This window comes from Pseudophryne corroboree, chromosome 4 (assembly GCF_028390025.1).
Source record: "Pseudophryne corroboree isolate aPseCor3 chromosome 4, aPseCor3.hap2, whole genome shotgun sequence".
NCBI classification, from domain to species: Eukaryota; Metazoa; Chordata; class Amphibia; order Anura; family Myobatrachidae; genus Pseudophryne; species Pseudophryne corroboree.
In genome coordinates, this window is record NC_086447.1 from 866312819 (window position 1) to 866337400 (window position 24582).

Here is a 24582-nt window from a genome sequence, read left to right on the forward strand (position 1 = left end):
TAAGGTTTACTGCGTATTTCATAGTTAAAGGTATAGATATAAAGGTTTAACGTTGGGAGCGTCTGCACCGCTGGTGATCTCCTCGTGGTCCCGAGCGTCCGGTACGCTATAGCGAATCGTTACGTTAGTCGGCAGCCAATAGCGTGCCTGCCTGTGATCACTGGGCCGTAAGCGAACGTGACGCTTGAGCGTCTCGACTACGGTTGAGCGATCGCTACGCAACTTGCGTACCCTTACGGTATTTCCTACGTAGATAGCGTACAGTGTTCTTAGACCTCTTAAAGTGTTTTATATACGATAAATATTCAGCTTTATCAATTGGGGGCCGTCCAGTCCTTCACATATCTGCACTAGGTAGATCAGCAGACATTATCCATCAGCAAAAGGCGGGAGGTTGTATCCCTCGTAGTGCTGACGGGATAAGCGTCTGCTTCGCTTAGGTAAAGAGTGCTGAAGGAATCCGGGAACCGGAGGTAAGGGCAAAACGCTAGTGTCTTTTAAAACTGTTTATTTTTCTGTCTTGCGTACACACGCACGCACATATATATCTGCATTTCTTTTTCATCTGTGTATTTTCGTATATCACTCTCCTGTCTGCTAGTTTTATAGTTGATAAAAGTGCTGAGAGAAATTTGCCGCTATTTCAATAGTTTGAGTAAAGGTAATATAGTTAAAGTGTAGACAAACACACAGTTTTTGCCTGAGAGATAAGGCGAAGTCAGTGTGGTGTGTGGTAGATGATCAAGGATCATCTACATTGATAAAAGTATAAATTGTGTTACGGTGGATCTTTGCTTTGCGTACACGTGTCTCTAACAAAGACTTGCGTACACAATCCAAAGGCCGACGCACGCAGCGTATATTACGCAACGGAGCGTCTGTGTACGCCCACATAACTCAAACCACAAGTTGATTTTAACAGGCGATAAATAGCGCAACGCGATAAATAACGCAAGGCGATAAATAGCGCAACGCGGTAAATAGCGCAAGGCGATAAATAGCACAAATTGATTTCAGCTTTCCAAAAACTTAGTTTAAATACCTTACTTTACTGTAATACCTCTGGGGAGAGCTATCAGACTACGGGAAATGATTTTTCTGATCAGAAAACTATAAGAATGATATTGGTTTGAAAACGGTATGAGTGTATTGAATCCCGCTTTGTGGACTTTGTGATCTGTGTGGAACATGATGAGCACGATCTGAGTGAAAACGTGCAACAGAGTGTGATAAAATTACGCTCTGGCTGTTTTGGAGCACAGTAGGGAGACTCCAATGATCCTACCATTTATGGGCAACAAGTGTCTATAAGTGGTACGATTGGACCGCACGGTTGTATGTGTGACCAATAACGCAACGTGATATGAGGTCGTATATCCATGCGTAAATCTTGCCCTCATACGTGTTGTAGGGAGCACATGCAAGCGTGATTTGTGTAAAGAAAAATGGAAAAGGGAATTTTCTCAGGAAAATCTCTAAAAATAGGGCCTGCAACGGCTACACGTGTCTGCTAGAAGGCGGACCGGAGATACCCGGAGCAGAAGAAGTTCAGTGGAAGAGCTTTAAGGATTTCCAACGAAGTTCTGTGTTTGGTGCATTTTAGGAAGTTTTTCTGTGTTAAAAAGGTCCACAATGGCAGCCAAGTGCACAATACAGAGACGGTCGGAGGTCAGGATTCAGACTCCAGAGGCTTGCAGACCCCGAGGGTCTGCTCGGTTAGTAATGTGGGGGAAATATGGTCCCCACTCTGAGACCTTTTGTGATGAATGGACACGAATGACTGCGGGGGATAAGGTACCATTTCCCGGGATAGGTAGTTTTGACTCAGAGGTGTTGCATAATTTAAGGAGAAGGATATGTCTCATTAAATCAGCAAAGAGACGAATCAAGCATTATGATTGTTTACAGATATGGCAACAGGAGGGTGAAATGCAAAGAAATGTAACTTACTTACCTAACTTTCATCTTGAGAGGAGAGAGATGGCAATGGAGGGGATTATGGTTGCGGAGAAAAGCACAAGGGTGAACAATAAAAACGCTCTTAGCAACAGTAGTATAGATAATAAGAATAAGTGTAATAAATGTAACAAAGATAATTGTAATACTGTTGAATGTACAACTATTAACCCATGCAAGTCGCACCCCATGTTAAACTTTCCTCAGGAACACCAACAAGAAAATGAACCCAGAACGATGTCGGCACCTCTTCCAGAAGCCATCACACAAGACATCCAGGTGGACGCGACCCAATCGGTAAAAACTGTAATCAAACCCCCTAATGGAGGGTCAGGTGAGGTCGTGTCCACAGGTACGTATGGTATTATACATCACGCACAAACAAATGTACCTTATATCTTAGAATCAATTCAGAATGACATTACTGGACTTAATCCTGTTAGGGTAATTGCAGTACCAAATGGGGAAACTGACTCTTCAGGAATCACTCCTGTCAGGAACATCGCCATGTACTGCCCTTTTTCCCGAACAGAATTAAGAGCAATTCTGTCTGAATTTCCTGATCCCAGGAAAGACTTAGTTGCTTGTCAAAGATACATTAGAGTGCTAGGACATACTGCAGAGCCAAGTAACAAAGATTGGAGGACAGTCTTGAGGGCATGTTTACCCCCCGATGTTGATTCATTGAAATTTATCACTGATTGTAAGCTAGATGAGGAAGTGCCACTAACAAACAAGTATAACCAAGATAATGTAAAAAGAATCAATCTACAGTTGAAAGAATATTTTCCTGCAGTAGTAAAGTGGAATAAAATCTTTACAATAAAACAAAAAGAAGGTGAATCCGCAGAAGAGTATTTTCACCGGGCTCTGCAGAACATGGCTAGGTACACTGGTATAGATGACATTAAAACTAACGTACACCACAGAGAGGTAGCTGTGTCCGTATTAATGAACAACTTAAAAGACACACTAAAAATTAGGGTACAAACCTCAATACCTCATTGGAGAGGTATCTCGGTTGCGGCATTAAGAGAGTCCGCTATCGAGCATGACCGAAATATCCAAAGAACCAGGGAAGCGCAGGGAGAGCGGTTGATGACACTGAACATCCAAGCACTAGAGGATGCATCAAGTCGACCGGAACCCCAGGCCCCTAGCATATGGAGAAAGCCAAGGATTTGTTACCATTGTAGAAGAGAAGGGCATTATGCCAGCAACTGTAATAACCCACATAAAGTTAGACCCCCTAGACCAAGAAATGAGCAAAATTACAACACACACCATTATAATCAGAGATCAGATAGGAGGAATTTTGAGCCACACCCATGATAGGTAGTCAAGAAAGGTGATCATACGACGGATGGTAAGCCTGAGGTAACGGTTAATAAATTGGGAGGTCATTCACTGAAGACACAGGAATGACCAGGTGAAACGTTGTAAATGTATTTGTGAAGAAAAATGTTTTTCTCTCTCTCCCTATCCCCATCTCTGACGATTATTGGTAAGAATTCACACATTGTATATCCACTTGGTCCTTGCAGAAGTCTACCAAACCCCAGCATGACCTATCCGCCACAATGTATTTCTGGCCAGATACAAACAGTGGAGTAATGCAGGTGCTGGTGGGGAGGGACTGCTCAAGGAGACCATTAGACACGTAGATATGACAGCCTGATAATCTGACAATGTTTTCCTAATGCTGAACAATGTTTTAAAAAATGCTTTGATTCTCTTTTCCTATTGATGGTTAATGTCGAGTTATGTAATATATATATGCATATGAATTGTTCTCTATCTCTTTTGTTTTTTTTTTTTTTTTGTTTTCTCTCTCTTCTCACTCATGTTTTCATGGTTTAAAGATGGTATGTCACCCCTCAGTTGGACCAATGGTAATGCCAGATTTTTGCTCCTTACAGAAAGATCGCCGGTTAGGAAGGAATATTGCATCACCAGAATGTTCGTTTGGAAGACTGAGAGACAGCACCTTTGAGAGGACAGCAGAACAAGAAGAACAACAAGACGAGAGAACTTATTATCGTAACAAGTTCTCTCCCCCTCAAACTGATTTCTTATACCCCCTTTACAAATTTCTTCTTTTCTCCTCCTGTAAGATGGACTTGCCCCAAGAGACTGTGATATGGATTTTTCCGTTAACCATGATGTTGACCAGAGCAGTCTGTTTCGGTGAGAGTACCAGTGAGGTCGAGAAAGGATCCAGAAAGGTCCTGATGACTGAGACGGAGGTGTAAATTTCCAATAGCAACCCAATCACCAAGCAAAGGCGAGTACCGGGCACGATCTAACAACCATGTTATCTGTAAACATTTTCTTTGAAGGATTGTTAGTTAAAAAGAAAACTGTATCTGTAGGCTCTGTAACTATAATGCCAATCCAGTTTTAATATCCATATGGACCGGCATCCATTGAGTGACTATCACTCCTTAGTGGGTAGCGTGTTAAATGAGACAGATTGTTGGGTATGTTCTCAAGTACCTCAAGGGCATAGCAAATCAGGGCTAGTACCATTTCCTTTAACGTTAGGGGAGGTACTTGAGCTAAAGGGTGGGAGACCGGTGGACAGGAGGTTTAATATCTCCAGCCCTCCTAGTTTGAAGCTCCACCAATACCATGTGGATAGGTCCCTATTATGTTTCAACATCTCCAATCCCAGAAAGCCGGGAAATTGGGAAGTGTCATGGAGTAACCACACCATGACCTTTTCGCATAGAGCAGATAGAATGCCTACAGATACAGAGCTTGTACGCCACATAGCCAGTAGAGGAAAATCTTTCCGGTATAGGTACACCTTAGGAAATAGGATTACGAGAGTTGGAGAAGTATCACCAGGATACTGTGCACATATCGTACAACCTGATACGTGTATTAAGCAGATGGAAGAATTAGGGTTAGGAGATTTCACCTGGAAGGTGTGTAATATGGTTATGTCCTTCTCCGTCCCATATGTTCTCCCCGATGATGCATATTTCATATGCGGGAGAAAGGCGTACAAGTGGCTTGCCCCAAACTCTGAAGGATTGTGTTATATTGGAAAAGTATTGCCTGAAGTGATGACTGTAACACATGACAAAATGAAAGACATACATCGTGGTGCCCAAGCTCCTTATACTCACACCCATTACGAGCACGTTGTTAAAAGGCACCTGATAGAGAAGACAGAGCATCCGGCCTCTGATCTGATAAGTGAATCCACCGGGATTCAATTCTTAATCGCGTTAGATTTCACCCGCACCGCTAGAGGAGTGCTGAATTATAAATACATATCGGCGCTCGCAAATTTGTTAGACAATATCACTGAAATGTATGATGACACGTTTAGATATACGGGAAGGGAACTTCAAGCTTATAAAACAGAACTGGTGCAGCATAGAATGGTTCTTAATTACCTCACAGCAGTGACAGGCGGATATTGTGTTACATTGGCAACACAGTACGGCGTGAAGTGTTGCACGTATATCACGAATAGCACCGAGGATCCGGTCGAGGTCATAGACCAAAAGATGGACGATATTCTCCAATTGAAGTGGGAATTTCGCCGAAAACACAATCTCACTCTTGCTGCTGTAGGTAATGAGCTGACTGGTTGGGTGTCATGGTTGAACCCGCGAAATTGGTTCTCCGGTTTGGGAGACTGGGCTCAAGGAGTCATAATGGATGTTGGAAAGTTTCTCCTATGTATCTTGGGTGTTGTTATATCTATTGGATTGATATTTAGATGCGGGCAGGCTTTAATGAGGTGCAAACAAAGTACAAGAGTGATGAGCTTGAGGAGTGAGGAAACTAATTAACCTGGATTTGATTTATGACCCAATGATAGAAACAATGATGTGATGAAAATGCGATTTCTACGGTCCGTTTCTTTCACCTGTTTTTCTGGTTTTTCTCCAAGATAAAAAGACCCACTTGGACGAGGAAGTTGACGAGACGCTATACAGACAACGGATAGACCAAAGAAGAAGTTTTGACCACTTGAGATATGGACATTTGATGAACTTTGCCATGGATCCCCAGTTTCCCTAGAATTCTTAAACTTACGCTAGCCCAACATTTTTTGTAAATCTAATGGCATTGACAAAGCTTTTTGCTCACACCTAATGGGCAACACAGTGCAAATTAGACGACTTTCAACTGATACCGAACAAAACTTCAACCGACAGATGTACATTAACCTGACATAGAATACCACCGCATTTACCGTAATTATGCCTTTTCTTCATTTCTACAACCCTCAGGTAATGACACACATAGTATAGGGAATACAGGCACAGATATCAGCAATCACATATTCCCCCATTCATGTATCATCAACTAAAATGTGCTCCCCATTTTGTTCAAAATCCGAAAAGAGCTCGGTAAAGTTTGACAGCCCATCCACAGACCCGTACCACGGGATAAGAAGGAATTCAAATGTATACTTCGCAATACCTCGAAGCTTGATTTACAACACGTACGGCACGATGATACATGACCCCCCAAACACGGATTCATACACACATGCTTCTGCTATCTCACTAGGTCATACCCTCTTCACACCTACTCCTCTCTCCTCCCTTACCCAACCATGGAAATGAATTAACCCCTAACATATATTTTTCTCCTTTTGAAATGTTTTCAGGAAGTGGCAGTTATTATTGACTGCCAAAGGGTGGACTGTCAAAGTCAGAAAAATATCTCTATGCACACTACCATATTTGCACCTCACACAGGTCCGTGCTGCGCATGCGTACGCTCTCCCGTACGTGCGCATACTCACAGTCGCGGGCACCCGCAGGCGCATGGTATGCGTATTTACGGTAGAGTTTATGTGGTTGTAGCGTGCGACTCAATCGTAACATATTTTCAGTAATAATGTATTTTGTAGATCATGGTCCCTTTGATAGATTCTGAAAGTTTGGTTAATATAGAATGTTTATGAACAGAGGAATCCCTCTTTGTTTGATACGAAGGGTCAGACAGGAGTAATACAGTGGTGTTTAGTATCCATCGGAAGAATATTTAATTAGAAATATTCCGGTGTTGGTTTGAAGCAGATCAATCGCTCGTGCGAATAGTTATGGACATAAGAAGTTTATGAACATTTACTTTATTTGCACTTTATTACCCATGCGGCGGGAAACCCAGTTTCCCTCCCACCTGAGCAGTTGGAAATAGTCACAGCCCACCTGTATGAATCAACCTATGACCTTTTGTTATAATGCGAAGCCGAATTCCTATGTCCAATGAACAATGAGATTGTAGGGACCATTGAATTGTATTGTGTGTGGGGCATAAATAGGCAGGCCGATCGTATCCAGTTCACTCTCTTCAACGGTTCTCATTGCTGATAATCGGGAGCTGGATATCGAGGCGCATGCGATCGTTTCCCCTTGTGCGTAAGTGTTTCTCCGCAATCATATTGTCTTGATGTTATTGTGAGCCATCTCTCTCTCTCTCTCCTTTCTCTTTCTCTCGTATTTTCCTTTAATTGTATTGTATGTTATTTCCTGTGTAGTTATCTGGTTAGTTGGTTTATGTTATATTGTAGTGTATCATTTGTACTGTGATTCCTTTTTGCAAGTATAATAGTCATAATACATATAATAGGTTTCGGACCCTAAGCCCAGGTATCTGTGTATTTCTTATAGTGTTAAGTATTCCCTGAGCGTCGTAGACGCTCAAGCAGCTTTGTAGTTAATCAGGTTACACCAGGTTGCACTTACACTCTATCACCACACTAAGGTTTACTGCGTATTTCATAGTTAAAGGTATAGATATAAAGGTTTAACGTTGGGAGCGTCTGCACCGCTGGTGATCTCCTCGTGGTCCCGAGCGTCCGGTACGCTATAGCGAATCGTTACGTTAGTCGGCAGCCAATAGCGTGCCTGCCTGTGATCACTGGGCCGTAAGCGAACGTGACGCTTGAGCGTCTCGACTACGGTTGAGCGATCGCTACGCAACTTGCGTACCCTTACGGTATTTCCTACGTAGATAGCGTACAGTGTTCTTAGACCTCTTAAAGTGTTTTATATACGATAAATATTCAGCTTTATCAATAGCCTCTGGGACTATATATTGTGATTATTTGCCAGCCAAGGTATGAATATTGCTGCTCAGAGCGCCCCCCCCCAGCGCCCTGCACCCATCAGTGACCGGAGTGTGAGGTGTGCATGAGGAGCAATGGCGCACAGCTGCAGTGCTGTGCGCTACCTTGTTAAAGACCGAAGTCTTCTGCCGTCGATTTCCAGGACCATCTTCATGCTTCTGGCTTTGTAAGGGGGACGGCGGCGCGGGGCGGGGACCGAACGATCGAGGTCGGGTCCTGTGTTCGATCCCTCTGGAGCTAATGGTGTCCAGTAGCCTAAGAAGCCCAAACTATCTCCAATCAGGTAGGTTCGCTTCTTCTCCCCTTAGTCCCTCGTAGCAGTGAGTCTGTTGCCAGCAGATCTCACTGAAAATAAAAAACCTAAAATATACTTTCTTTTCTAGGAGCCCAGGAGAGCCCCTAGTGTGCATCCAGCTCAGCCGGGCACAAGATTCTAACTGAGGTCTGGAGGAGGGTCATAGAGGGAGGAGCCAGTGCACACCTGTTAGACCAAAAGCTTTCTTTTAGTTGTGCCCAGTCTCCTGCGGAGCCGCTATTCCCCATGGTCCTTACGGAGTCCCAGCATCCACTTAGGACGTCAGAGAAACTACTGGTAGTTTTTTCTCTCCAAACATAATACCCTTTTTTGTGGTACCTGGGGTAACATCAGAAATGTGCAACACATTTTTCATAGCCTCAATCATGTAACGTGTGGCCCTATTGGAAGTTACATTTGTCTCATCGTCGTCGACACTGGAATCAGTATCCGTGTCGACATCTGTGTCTGCCATCTGAGGTAGCGGGCGTTTTAGAGCCCCTGATGGCTTTTGAGACGCCTGGGCAGGCACAGGCTGAGAAGCCGGCTGTCCCATATTTGGTATGTCGTCAAACCTTTTATGTAAGGAGTCGACACTGTCCCGTAATTCCTTCCATATAACCATCCACTCAGGTGTCGGCCCCGCAGGGGGTGACATCACATTTATCGGCATCTGCTCCGCCTCCACATAAGCCTCCTCATCAAACATGTCGACACAGCCGTACCGACACACCGCACACACACAGGGAATGCTCTGACAGAGGACAGGACCCCACAAAGCCCTTTGGGAAGACAGAGAGAGAGTATGCCAGCACACACCAGAGCGCTATATAACACAGGGATTAACACTATAACTGAGTGATTTTCCCTTATAGCTGCTTAAATATATATTGCTGCGCCTAAATTTAGTGCCCCCCCTCTCTTTTTTACCCTTTATAGCTTGAAACTGCAGGGGAGAGCCTGGGAGCGATCCCTCCAGCGGAGCTGTGAGGGAAAAATGGCACCAGTGTGCTGAGGGAGATAGCCCCGCCCCTTTTTCGGCGGACTTTCTCCCGCTTTTTTATGGATTCTGGCAGGGGTATTTTTCACATATATAGCCTCTGGGACTATATATTGTGATTATTTGCCAGCCAAGGTATTAATATTGCTGCTCAGGGCGCCCCCCCCCCCCCCCCAGTGCCCCAGCGCCCTGCACCCATCAGTGACCGGAGTGTGAGGTGTGCATGAGGAGCAATGGCGCACAGCTGCAGTGCTGTGCGCTACCTTGTTGAAGACCGAAGTCTTCTGCCGCCGATTTTCAGGACCATCTTCATGCTTCTGGCTCTGTAAGGGGGACGGCGGCGCGGCTCCGGGACCGGACGATCGAGGTCGGGTCCTGTGTTCGATCCCTCTGGAGCTAATGGTGTCCAGTAGCCTAAGAAGCCCAAACTAGCTGCAAGCAGGTAGGTTCGCTTCTTCTCCCCTTAGTCCCTCGTAGCAGTGAGTCTGTTGCCAGCAGGTCTCACTGAAAATAAAAAACCTAAAATATACTTTCTTTTCTAGGAGCTCAGGAGAGCCCCTAGTGTGCATCCAGCTCAGCCGGGCACAAGATTCTAACTGAAGTCTGGAGGAGGGTCATAGAGGGAGGAGCCAGTGCACACCAGTTAGACCAAAAGCTTTCTTTTAGTTGTGCCCAGTCTCCTGCGGAGCCGCTATTCCCCATGGTCCTTACGGAGTCCCAGCATCCACTTAGGACGTCAGAGAAATATATATATATATATATACTAGGTGATTCATCATGCCCTACGGGCGCTCTTCACACCGTCGTAAGGAGCTACGCCCCCTTAACCCCTGCATGCCTGTTGTGCGTGAAATCTTTGTCTTTTATGCAACAGGTTACGCCCCCTGAACCCCTGCACACCCTTAGGCCGTGCTATATTCGTATTACATGGAGTATTACCTGCAATCATAATTGTGTTAGTGGTTAAATATTGCACGGCCAAAGGGCGTGCGATGGTCAAGGGGGTGTAGCTCCTTGCAACATCATGAATAGTGGGCGCAGGCCATGATGAATCACATAATGTAGCACAGTCCCTGGTTTGTGATGCAGAAGGGCAGTCCCTGCTAGAGTCCCGGCCAGCGTTATAATATGAATTAGTAGTGTATGCATGATAAAGTCCCAGATTAGTAGCAGCAATGCACTGTAGATAATACACCCTAGTCATGTGCAGTATAATGTAACATATGTATATAATGTATAATGCACTGTAGATAATACACCCTAGTCATGTGCAGTAGAATGTAACATATGTATATAATGTATAATGCACTGTAGATAATACACCCTAGTCATGTGCAGTATAATGTAACATATGTATATAATGTATAATGCACTGTAGATAATACGCCCTAGTCATGTGCAGTATAATGTAACATATGTATATAATGTATAATGCACTGTAGATAATACACCCTAGTCATGTGCAGTAGAATGTAACATATGTATATAATGTATAATGCACTGTAGATAATACACCCTAGTCATGTGCAGTATAATGTAACATATGTATATAATGTATAATGCACTGTAGATAATACACCCTAGTCATGTGCAGTATAATGTAACATATATATATAATGTATAATGCACTGTAGATAATACACCCTAGTCATGTGCAGTATAATGTAACATATGTATATAATGTATAATGCACTGTAGATAATACGCCCTAGTCATGTGCAGTATAATGTAACATATGTATATAATGTATAATGCACTGTAGATAATACACCCTAGTCATGTGCAGTATAATGTAACATATGTATATAATGTATAATGCACTGTAGATAATACACCCTAGTCATGTGCAGTATAATGTAACATATGTATATAATGTATAATGCACTGTAGATAATACACCCTAGTCAGGTGCAGTATAATGTAACATATGTATATAATGTATAATGCACTGTAGATAATACACCCTAGTCATGTGCAGTAGAATGTAACATATGTATATAATGTATAATGCACTGTAGATAATACACCCTAGTCATGTGCAGTATAATGTAACATATGTATATAATGTATAATGCACTGTAGATAATACACCCTAGTCATGTGCAGTAGAATGTAACATATGTATATAATGTATAATGCACTGTAGATAATACACCCTAGTCATGTGCAGTAGAATGTAACATATGTATATAATGTATAATGCACTGTAGATAATACACCCTAGTCATGTGCAGTAGAATGTAACATATGTATATAATGTATAATGCACTGTAGATAATACACCCTAGTCATGTGCAGTATAATGTAACATATGTATATAATGTATAATGCACTGTAGATAATACACCCTAGTCATGTGCAGTATAATGTAACATATGTATATAATGTATAATGCACTGTAGATAATACACCCTAGTCATGTGCAGTATAATGTAACATATGTATATAATGTATAATGCACTGTAGATAATACGCCCTAGTCATGTGCAGTATAATGTATCATATGTATAGTTGCACAATGTAGAACCTGATCCATAGAGAAGGGGCTGGCCGTTGGCAGTGGGACCCACCCAGGGTTGCCCTGTACCCTGTGGGCATACATGCAGCAGGGTAGTGTTTGGTAGTGTTTATGTAATGCCTCATACACCGGGTCTGCCGGCTGGCACAATACTGTTAACAACTGAGCCCTATTGGCTGTACCACAGCAGTACCACAGCAGTACAAAGACTATGCAATAACATGTGTGCTATCTAATAGTACCTGGATCGATGATATTGTCCCCACTACACCATAGCCCCAGCAGCACCAGGCAGCCACCACGCTGTGTGTTCAGCAGCAGCCGGCGGAGCACACTGGAAACCCCGCCCCCGTGACATCACCGCTGCCCCCAGCAGCACCCGGCAGCCACGACGCTGGGTGTACAGCAGCAGCTGCCAGAGCACAGCAGAAGGCCCGACCCTGTGACGTCACCGGCTGCCGCTGTGAAGTCATTGTTCCTCGCGTCGCTGCTTTCGCGCTGTGTGTTCCACCGGGATCTGGGCGACGTATCAGTGGCAAGGTGCAACGCCGCTGCCGCCCTCCGCGTGCCACACTTAGCAGCCTCCGTTATCGTCCCCGGGGACGGGATGGGAAGCCACGCTGTAACCCGCAGGTACGGAGCTGTCAGCAGCGCGGCATATGTGTATGTGGCCCATTGGCTGTGTAACCTGTAGAAGGGGGGTAGAGGAGGGGGAGCCGCACTGTAACCCCCCGCTTATGGAGCTGTCACCACCGTGGCATATGGCTGCAGCCTGTGTATCTGGCCCAGGGCTAGTAATGACGTGGACCTGTTGGGGGAACGGGGGGTGAGGGGGGGGCGGTGTTTCTAGCTCACAGTGATCTGTGATTCAGAAGGGCAGACCCTGCTAGAGCACCGCCCAGCATTATATACTGAGTCACAGAATCACAGATCTGGGCAAATATATGAGAGAGAGAGAGAGAGAGAGAAAGAGAGAGAGAGAGAAGAGAAGTGGACTCACCAGACAAAAAATTAGTTTTCAACAAACGGGTATCAAAAAATCCGGACCATCGTCAGGGCGAACAACTCTTCATCCGTTACAGCAGATGTCAATATTCAATGTAAGACCAGCAGCTGTTTTGTCTGGTGAGTGGACTTCTCTTTTTTCTACACATGGACTTCCTAATTGGATGTACAGCATCCAGTGATTCAATATCGAACTGATGAGAGTGCGACCCGTGAACATACATATATGTCCAAACCCGGAACTCACTCAGGGCAGCGTGCCCCTCACAAAGCTTGCTGGTGTGCCTTCCCGAGGTGTGCATGTCCCATGTATAAAGCAAGACAGAAGAGGCGGCACTCCCAGACTTGAAACAGTGAAAAACGGCTTTAGTGGCAAAATATAAACGTTTCGGAGAGTCTCACTCCATCATCAGGAAACCTTGGCCACAGACCCTCTTACTCTCTTCATTCTTTCTATATAGTCCACTTTACTCTCTCCCCCTTTTCCTTTACCCTCTTTCTCTCTACTAACTTCCTTCACCTCTCACTGTCTTTCACCACCTTCCCTCCCACTGGGGCCTATTTATCGAATTATGGGGGTCATTCCGAGGTGATCGTAGCTGTGCCAACCCCCCCGCAGAAGTGCAAAGTCACGGCGGCGATGCCTTTGCACTTCAAGAGTAGCTCCCGACTAGCGCAGCTTTAGCGTGGTGGCTGGGAGCTATTCCTCGCTCCCCGGCCCGCAGAAGCTGCGTGTGACGTCACACAGCCGCTGCAGCCCGTCCCCCGTTCAGTCCGGTCACGCCTGCGTTGGCCGGACCAAACCCACAAAACGGTGGCCAAACGCCGCCGTTCCACCCCCTCCCGCCCAGCGATCGCCTCTGCCTGTCAATCAGGCAGAGGCGATCGTATCCCTGCTACGGCCGTCTGGCATGCTCTATTGGTAAGAAGAATAGCTCTGCAGGACCACTATTGCTGAACCCTTTGCCCACACCACTAGCCTTTTCTTGGACTCACTTGCATCCACCGGAACAATTCCAACACAAGCCTTGTGGATCTGGATCTGCCCCCGATTGCAACTTGGATCTCCGGCAATTGAGATACCTAGGGGACTATTCCTGAAGGATCTGGTAACATTGATCTTCATATGAACTTGTGAGTTTATGTGAAACTGAGTCCCAGCCAGAGACTGTGGGATATCAATTATCAAAGGGAAAACTAGTGGAAATTGCATTGATATTATTGAATTTTTATATTATTCATCTTCTTACCAATAGAGGACTACAAAACCTCATATTAGTTATATGTAATAAATTATATATTAATTTTACTTATTATTGGTGAATTTGCTCCTTTATTTGCATTAACAGCCGATGCCAGAACGACCCCCCTTTTTCTTTTTTTGTTCATACTTTCTTGTAGCCCACCTATTGACAAATACATCCATTCTCAGCAGGCTACGGGATCCGGTCTGAAGATCGACAGTGTCTAGGTCGACAATGTTTAGGTCGACCACTATAGGTCGACAGTCACTAGGTCGACATGGATGGAAGGTCGACAGGGTTTCTAGGTCGACATGTGCTAGGTCGACAGGTCTAAAGGTCGACATGAGTTTTTCACATTTTTTTTCTTTTTTTGAATTTTTTCATACTTAACGATCCACGTGGACTACGATTGGAACGGTAATCTGTGCCGAGCGAAGCGGTAGCGGAGCGAAGGCACCATGCCCGAAGCATGGCGAGCGAAGCGAGCCATGCGAGGGGACGCGGTGCACTAATTTGGGATCCCGGTCACTCTACGAAGAAAACGACACCAAAAAAAAAATATATCCTCATGCCGACCTTTAGACCTGTCGACCTAGCACATGTCGACCTAGAAACCCTGTCGACCTTCCATCCATGTCGACCTAGTGACTGTCGACCTATAGTGGTCGACCTAAACATTGTCGACCTAGACACTGTCGATTTGATGAACCACACCCGCAGGCTACACCCAGGAATAAATGCACGTACAGTGTGCTTTCCACAGAAATCAATGACAGGATGCCACGGATGATCACATTTCCAGTATATGGGTACCCCAAGCGTAGCTACCCACTGACATTTCAGTTGTGCTTTTATAATGCATTTTTTAAAGTTAACCACATGTCAACACTCAAGTGATCGCACTTATTTTATATGTATATGTTTAGCGTCCTTTGTATTACATCTCTAAAATATACTGTATGCCAAAACGCTATTAAAAATGTATACCACAAGTGTTCTGTGCGTATAACTATCCCATTGTCTGAAATGGACATTTACAACATGTAATTATTGTTAAATTATGTTTTTATTTTAAGGCAGTTAAGACATGATTAAATAACGTGATCTGTGTGAGAAATAAGGGGAGGCGCTCAAGCATTATGTATGCCCGGCAGAGAGGTATCAGGACTTCTTTGATTACAGTAAAACAAACACCACGGGAAGCAGCCGCTGGCGATGCCAGTCTGAACCGAAGCTGCTGATACAACCAGCCAGGTAGACAGGGTGGGAGCAGTCACACAGGCCGGGGGTATAAAATGGAGCATAAAATGGTACACCATAGGAAAAAAATCAGTTTTGCAATTTGTGCTTATTAAAAAAAAAACTAAATACAATATAGCAGTAGACATTGCATGCGTGATGCAGGTACAAGCCGTGTTCAGGAAGTAGTCTGCGGCCACATGTGAGTGGTGACAAGTCGGACAAGTAGCATATATCACCTCTCCTGGCAGATTGCAGCAGCTCATTCCTCCCTCCTCAACTTCCTGTATTACAATAAACTGAGATATTTACACAATATCAGAGCACCTGAGCTATGGAGCCAAGTCACCTGCTCACCTTCAGACTGGAGCCTCTTATTGCCATCACCCGGGGAGGGGAGAGTCTGCATGGGGTAGCCTGTACTGCAGCACTGGGGCTTTAATGACCATTGCAATATACATACCATGCCACCCACCTAGGGTTCCATCATAGGAGTTGTAGTGGATAGATATATATATATATATATATATATATATATGTATACATATGTACGTATGCATGTGTATGTATGTATATATATTATATATATATATATATATATATATATATTATATATATACATATGCATACATACATACATACATACATACATACATAGTATTACATACATGCATACTTATATACACTACAGTATATAATGAGTGACACACATGTCAGTACTCACTCACCAGTGCTCTCCTGGACCTTGGGTGACAACTGCCCGACCAGGAGCTGAATCCTCTCCCACTGACACTCTGCCCTGCAGCGCTCTATCTCCGCCTCCAGCTTCAGGTGGGACTGGGACAGCCTGGAAGTCATGCTGTGTTCCTGGCACGGAGAGGGGATCCCCGGGCAGTGCTGCAGCAGCTCAGCGGCCACCACCACCGGTGACTTTCTGCAGCCGGAGCTACACAACTCTCGGCAGCCGCTGCAGCAGCTCCCTCCTACTCCTCCTCCTCTCTCGGGACTGCTGCTGTCACACAGATCCGGCCTCTGATTGGTCCCCGCACAGGGCAGATTATATTGTCAGTGCCAGCAGGCTGGTGAGGACACAGAGCTGGCACCACCTTGTATTGTACTGTACTGTAGGTGCAACTGAAGTCATGTCTCGCTGTGTAATACAATGCATTGCTGCATCATATATTCACAGGCTACACAACCTTATCACATATACAGAAAACTGCAATGACAGTGAGTGAGTGAGTGAGTGAGTGAGTGAGTGAGTGAGTGAGTGAGTGAGTGAGTGAGTATATATATATATATATATATATATATATATACACATATGTGTGTAGTATATAGTTATGGGCAGGCAGGCAGGCAGTCACCGGTTGCAGCAATGAGCCGTGAATTTGGTTTCACCGCCTGATAAATGTTTCCACAGAGCATGTACACTTATCACAGTGTCATCATTATCGTCTCATTAAATACTGTGGTGCTAATTCCAAGTCCAATCTGCACGCATTGCTGGTGTTTACGTAGTTGGGCGATTATTTGCAACTTCACATGTGCAATAAATGCTGAAACCCCCTACGCCACATGCGTCACGCAGGGTGCACTCACAGAGGAGCTGCTGCGTTTGGGTCAGGCGGTATCAGGGATATAGCGGAAAAGTGATGGCGCTCCTGAGCAATGACTAGGAAATGGCTAGTAGTGTATGCAAACATGGTCTGCTCAGTGGGCGTATTAGGGGAGTGCCGCTGGCCTGTCACTGCAGGTGTCTCTGTACAAAGCCGCACAACTCAATTTTATTTTTAAAACCCATGGGTCAAATGTAATAGGCCATGATTTGCGGGACCCGGTCCAAGTCCGATTGTATAGTCATTAGACCAAAAGCTGCAACTAGTATAAAGGAAAAACCAGGTTGGTCTCAAGCTTGGCTACTGTTGCCGGAAGATGGAGAGCCACCGGCTTTCACCGCCACCGTCTCCCGGACAATCAGGAACAGTAGGCAAGCATGCAAAACACAGGGTGTGGCTATGCCCATTCAGAGAATGGCTCCCTCAGAAGATTGGGAGGTGTTTCTCTACCACCAAGGGTCCTCTGTCACCCATCGGGCTTCCCAGAAAAAGCCAAGTCTGGGATAATCAGTACCCACCTCCTGACTACTCTAGATGGCAGTCTGATTGGGTAGACATGGGACATAGGGCGTAATGGTTCGCACAGTGGCGATGGCAGACACAGTGGAGCGATCTTTTGCCACTGCGCATGTGCCAAAGCCGCACTGCGCACAAACAGCAAATACGTAGCGACAGTGTGCACACAGAGGATTTATTTGCAAAGTGAGTGACAGGTAGTCAGTATTTGGGTGACGTAATGGGGGTCACTAGAAGAATTCAGGTGTGTCGGGAGCGTTTTCTGGGCGTTCCCTAGTCAGCCATTGGGGATTTGCTCGCAGCTGGAGCGGTCCCGGTGTCTTAGGAGAGTACAGCATAGGGGTGCTCAGAGTTTCGATGGTGCTACCAATGTGCGCCCGATGTTCCTGCTATGTACATTAGCGCTGGATGTGAGACGCCTGCAGTGATCGTCTTGGTGCACAAGATGGCGGCTGAGTTAGTAGCATATTTTTGCAAGTACCCCATGGGAACATTCTCAGCTACTGTGTATCTCTCTGAGGGGTCTATTTACTAAGCTTTGGATGGAGATAAAGTCGACGAAGATAAAATACCAACCAATCAGTTCCTAGCTGCCATACCACAGGCTGTGTTTGAAAATGACAGTTGGGAGCTGATTGGCTGGTACTTTATCTCCTTCCACTTTATCTCCATCCAAGGCTTAGTAAATAGACCAGTGAGTCAGGCACTTAGTGATTCAGAGAGCCTGAGAAGATAAGGGACAGTGAGACAGAGATAGGCGGGAAGAGACGTGAAAGTGAATGGCATGACTCCGGTGGTTTACGGGTAAATCCGATGTTTGTGGGTCTTGTAATATCACTAACAGCCCTACAAAGCTGCAGGATGATAGACTTGCTGCAGCATTTGGGGAGCGGAGCGGGGGTGGCAACTGGCACCGTTCTTCAAAATGGGAGCCTGTCTCTCCCCCCGTTTTGTAGGCGTGGCGAGCTCAGGGTCTGCGTCGTCAAATGCAGACTTCCTGGTCCTGGCTGTCCGGACCCAACGGCCAATCAAAGTAAGCTTCAGCTCATGCAGACTGACTGCGGTCAGCTAACATCACGTGTCTCAATCGATGGTTACGATAGTGATCTGATGCTGTGTCCTCGAACACATCACTCGGATCCCACAGACGCCTCCTACAGACGCCTTCTGCTGCATGTGCAATTTATTTGTACAGGATTGCACAGACGCTTCCTCCTGGCTGTGCAATTCCTCACACATCGGAATCAGGCCCTGGTAACAGTGGCAGAGATTAGGCCCTGGTAACAGTGGCAGAGATTAGGCCCTGGTAACAGTGGCAGAGATTAGGAGACAAGGGTGATGTGATAGAGATGAGTGGGAGTACAAGCTGTGACACATAAGCTGTTTCAACGGCTTATGAGAGAAACTGGTGGTGCCACAGACATGCTGGGAGACAAACGTTAGTACAATACTCCTAAATATATGTAGCATAGGGTTCGGATCGATGTATAGCTGAGATAAGTATCAATTCGCATATACTCACCTCTCCAGCGATGCGGTGTCCAGGACTCCAGCGACGCTGTCTCCTCCTGCGTTCCCCTCCTGCGATGTCCGGAGTCAGCCAGCAGGGCCCTCTGTGCATGCGCCACCTGTTGACCTCCTGCCAGGCCGCTGGGAGGTCAGGCGACGGAGCTAGTGCCGGGTGCGGACAGAGAGCAGGGAAGCTCAATGTTACCGCACAACAGTTCAGGTTATGCCATCCTGAGGCTGGGCTTTCCGCTCCTTCATGAATCGCACTCACCATAATAAAGTATGGTGATGAGATTCAGGCACGGAGCAGGAGTGCTGCTGGAGAAGTCAGGGACTTCTTCATGGTAACCCGCTCTGTGAAGTGCGGTAAGCAGAGAAAAGCGCTGTTTAACGCAATACAGGGCTTTTCTCTGCTTTATGAATAGACCCCATAGACACAGAATATGATGGCAGATATGAACCACTTGGAGAATCTAGTCTGCCCATGTATTCAAACGGGTTAATTTTTTGTCTGGAGTCAATTAACCTACCAGTATATATTTGGATTGTGGAAGGAAACCGGAGCACCCAGAGAAAACCCACGCAGGCATGAGGAGAATATACAAACTCCACACAGTTACGGCCATGGTGGGAATCGAACCCATGACCTCAATGCTGTGTGGAAGCAATGCTAACCATTACACCATGCATACTGCCCATGTGCATGCATAAAGGGCCTAATTCAGACCTGATCGCAGCAGCAAATGTGTTAGCTAATGAGCAAAACCATGGCCCTCATTCCGAGTTGATCGCTCGCAAGGCGATTTTAGCAGAGTTACACACGCTAAGCCGCCGCCTACTGGGAGTGAATCTTAGCTTCTTAAAATTGCGACCGATGTATTCGCAATATTGCGATTACTAACTACTTAGCAGTTTCAGAGTAGCTTCAGACTTACTCTGCCTGTGCGATCAGTTCAGTGCTTGTCGTTCCTGTTTTGACGTCACAAACACACCCAGCGTTCGCCCAGACACTCCCCCGTTTCCCCGGCCACTCCTGCGTTTTTTCCGGAAACGGTAGCGTTTTTTCCCGCACGCCCATAAAACGGCCTGTTTCCGCCCAGTAACACCCATTTCCTGTCAATCACATTACGATCGCCGGAGCGATGAAAAAGCCGTGAGTAAAAATACTATCTCCATTGTAAAATTACTTGGCGCAGTCGCAGTGCGAATATTGCGCATGCGTACTAAGCGGAATTTCACTGCGATGCGATGAAAAATACCGAGCGATCAACTCGGAATGAGGGCCCATGTGCACTGCAGGTGGGGCAGATATAACATGTGCAGAGAGAGTTAGATTTGGGTGGGGTGTGTTCAAACTGAAATCTAAATTGCAAAGTGTAAAAATAAAGCAGTCAGTATTTACCCTGCACAGAAACAAAATAACCCACCCAAATCTAACTCTCTCTGCACATGTTATATCTGCTCCCCCCCACCCCCTCTGCAGTGCACATGGGCCCTCATTCCGAGTTGTTCGCTCTGTAATTTTCTTCGCATCGCAGCGATTTTCCGCTAATTGCGCATGCGCAATGTTCGCACTGCGACTGCGCCAAGTAAATTTGATATGCAGTTAGGTATTTTACTCACAGCATTACGAGGTTTTTTCTTCGTTCTGGTGATCGTAATGTGATTGACAGGAAGTGGGTGTTTCTGGGCGGAAACTGGCCGTTTTATGGGTGTGTGTGAAAAAACGCTGCCGTTTCTGGGAAAAACGCGGGAGTGTCTGAAGAAACGGGGGAGTGTCTGGGCGAACGCTGGGAGTGTTTGTGACGTCAAACCAGGAACGAAACTGACTGAACTGATCGCAGTTGCCGAGTAAGTCTGGAGCTACTCAGAAACTGCTAAGAAGTGTCTATTCGCAATTCTGCTAATCTTTCGTTCGCAATTTTACTATGCTAAGATTCACTCCCAGTAGGCGGCGGCTTAGCGTGTGCAAAGCTGCTAAAAGCAGTTTGCGAGCGAACAACTCGAAATGACCACCATGGTTCTGCCCATTGGCTAACAAATTTGTTGCTGCAATCAGGTCCGAATTAGGCCCCATGGCCCTTATTCCGAGTTGTTCGCTCGCTAGCTGCTTTTAGCAGCATTGCACACGCTAGGCCGCCGCCCTCTGGGAGTGTATCTTAGCTTAGCAGAATTGCAAACGAAAGATTAGCAGAACTGCTACTAAATAATTCTTTGCAGTTCCTGAGTAGCTCCGGACCTACTCACAGATTGCGATCAGCTCAGTCCGTTTAGTTCCTGGTTTGACGTCACAAACATGCCCTGAGTTCGGGCAGCCACTCCCCCGTTTCTCCAGACACTCCTGCGTTTTTCCCTGACACGCCTGCGTTTTTTAGCACACTCCTGGAAAACACTCAGTTACCACCCAGAAACGCCCCTTTCCTGTCAATCATTCACCGATCAGCACTACGACTGAAAAGCGCTGCAGGATCTACAGCAAATCTACTAAGTTTTTAGTTAAATAACTAAGTGCATGCGCCCTGCGTACCATGCGCATGCGCATTTAGCAACAAATCGCAGCATAGCGAAAATCGGCAACGAGTGAACAACTCGGAATGACCCCCCATGTGCGCTAATATTGTACTGAGCGTTTCATAATGATGTTGAGACTCCAGTAAGCATAATCATCATTTAAAGCAGATTTATAAAGAAAAATAATAATAAAAAAACAATTGCATGACATGACATGGGCAGTAACTAACAGGGAGACAAGCGGCGCGGGTAAAGATCAGACACCCGCAAAAGATGACTGAGATGATAGACATGTCTGCCTCTCCATGTGGGTCTACACCTCATATTGTACCTCCCCAGTAATATGGAGGCACAAGTGTCCGATGTACAGTGCAATTGTACATATCATATAGGTGACAGTCCCACTCAGCATCATCCCCAATGTTTTATACAATCCCAGTTGAGTGATGAGACTTATAGAGGCTTATGAAACTGAATCTGCCATGGGGCTGGTGTAACTTTCAATGGTGCTACCGATGGTGGGGTATAAGGAGGCACCAATCGCTGTTACAGATGCTATAAGTGGGTGTCTCTGTCCGCTATAAGTGGGTGTCTCTGTCCTTAGACTTTTGGTCAAACAGATGTATACAAGGGAAGGAGTTTATCAGGAATTTGCAGATGAGTGGCCGCCAGTAGACGCTGCTGCGCGTTTGCGTTCGACTCAAAATAATCCAAAGCTGCACTGTTGTCATTTAAACATTGTGTCAATCAGTCCTAATTTTAACACCTGTAATTAAAACACCTGCGTCTGCTCTAACGTCTGTTGCCAGAGCCTCGGATGCGATAATATCAAATGCTAGTTTCAGCTTACCCCTTGTGTACTAGCGTGCGCCTGAGCGTGCAAGACCTGAGACGCCCACATTTAGCACCCGCGCACACTGTAACGCTGCCGGTGGTCCTAGACAGTCCACCATCAGTGCAACATCAACACTTGTACCTGCCTGTAGCTGGTGCAGTGTCTCCGTCTGAACATGGCCTCTGTAGCTGCGGCTGTGCGTATGAGAAGGTAGCCGACATCACTGGCATACCCCTGACACTCCCAAGCACACCCACAAGACCCTTTTTGTGTTGGATTCAGCCCGCCGCCCAGGAACAGCCATTGCTATACAGCTCAATTTCTGAAACCTTCCGCCCTGTACGCAATAGCACCTTCGTACATACAATCAGGGTAATGCATGCGCTGTAGAGCTTTCTGTATATTCACCAGATCGCTAGCTAGTGTTACAGGAGTCTCCCCATTCTCTCTGTCTTCCCTCCATCTCAGTTCGCTCTGACCCCCCCCCCCCCTCCTCCGTTTTCTCTGTCTTCCCCCATTCCCGTTATCTTTGTCTTATCCCACTCCCAGGGGCAGATGTATTAAGCCTGGAGAAGTGATAAAGCAGTGATAAGTGGAAGGTGATCAATACACCAGCCAATCATTACAGGTTTGAAAAATGACAGTTAGGACCTGACTGGCTGGTGCGTTACCACTTCCACTTATCACTGCTTTATCACTTCTCCAGGCTTAATACATCTGTCCCCCCAGTTCTCTATCTTCTCCACCTCTCTCATTTTTTTCTGTCTTTCCCCTATCCCAGTTCTCTCTGTCTTTCCCCTATCCCAGTTCTCTCTGTATTCGCCCACTCCCTGTTCTCTCTATCTCCCCCTGTTCTCTCCGTCTTTCTCCACTCCCAGTTTCTCTGTCTTCCCAACACTCCTAAGTTCTCTGCCTTCCCCCACTCCCAGTTCTCTTTCTCTTCCCCCACTCCTTGTTCTCTCTATCTCCACCCCTCACACCCGTTCTTTCTGTCTTCCCCCTGTCCTTGTTCTCTCTGCCTTCCCCCACTCCCCGTTCTCTACGTCTTCCCTCACTCCCATTTCTCTCCCTTTTCACCCTCTCCTTGTTCTCTCTGTCTTCCCCCACTCCCCGTTCTCTACATCTTCCCCCACTCCCATTTCTCTCCCTCTTCACCCACTCCCCGTTCTCTCTGCCTTCCCCCACTCCCAGTTCTCTCTATTTTCTCTGTCCCCCCCCCCGTCTACCCCAACCTTCATTCAGTATCTCCCTGCCTTTTCTCCAGCCAGTTCTCTTCATGCTTCCTCTATTCCACCCCACCTTTCTCGCTCTATCTCCTACCCCCAGTTCTCTCCCTCCCTTGCACCCAAACTCGTACCCTTTCAGGCAGATGATATGTCAGCCCTGTCGCAATATATTGCCAGTGGATTGATGATGCCGATATATCTGGGTAAGCACTGAGGATGGGAAACATTTTGTCCAGATTTACTGTACAGATTTACTGGACAGCCTTGGGTTGAGGGTGGAAGGGGGCAGATGTTGGTTGCCTGGGGAAGATCTCAGACTGTGGTTTCCGAGCCGCTGCAAATAAGAGCTGTGATGGGAGGGAGGGGACGGGACACATGACTAACAGCTTTATATTATAGATTCTCAACTGCGTAATGCCATAGTTTCCTATTCTCCCACAATGTGCCGGAGACTCCAAGATTAGGGTGAGACCTCCTAACTTTGAGGGGAATTTGCAGATCTCCTGAAAGAGTGCTTACGTGATGGAAAGGTGAGAAAGGGTATTGTATGATGTGCAAAATGTGTCATCATGCACCCTGTCCCTTTAACCCTTATTATACGAACTAGGTGCTTCATCGCGCCCTACGGGCGCTCTTCACACCGTCGCAAGGGGCTACGCCCCCTTAACCCTTGCATGCCTTTCTGGGTTTTAATATTTGTATTATATGGAGTATTACCTGCATTCCTTTGTTAGTGGTTAAATATTGCACAATGAAAGGGCGTGCGATGGTGAAGGAGGCACAGCCCCTTGCGACGGCGTGAACAGCACCTGCAGGGCACGATGTACAGAATGTAGCGGGTGCGGGGGGGACTGCGGATGGTGTATGTAGATGCTGCGGGTGGAGGGGGGGCAGAAGTGGGGGTTGGGCCCAGATGGGGAAGGTTCGGGAGGTACTGCGGGTGGGGGAGAGGCAGAGGAGTGGGGGATGCAGATGGGGGAGGGGTCCGGAGGCACTGCAGGTGGGG

The 24582-nt window shown here is 46.2% G+C and overlaps 1 protein-coding gene across 7 annotated transcripts in view; it reads right to left on the reverse strand.

Annotated features, from left to right (window-relative positions):
- Positions 1-24582, reverse strand: part of TTC7A (tetratricopeptide repeat domain 7A) — a 914714-nt gene that overhangs the window by 852975 nt on the left and 37157 nt on the right. For 5 of the 7 annotated variants that reach the window (XM_063918713.1, XM_063918708.1, XM_063918715.1 and 2 more), the window contains exon 1: positions 16089-16356. The exons of 1 other annotated variant lie outside the window; for it this stretch is intronic. In XM_063918713.1, the coding sequence (XP_063774783.1) occupies positions 16089-16218 (130 nt within the window). In that variant the 5' untranslated portion in view covers positions 16219-16356. Of the gene's footprint in view, positions 1-16088; positions 16357-24582 lie in introns of those variants that run through there. One more of the 7 variants, XM_063918711.1, reaches the window with a different exon arrangement.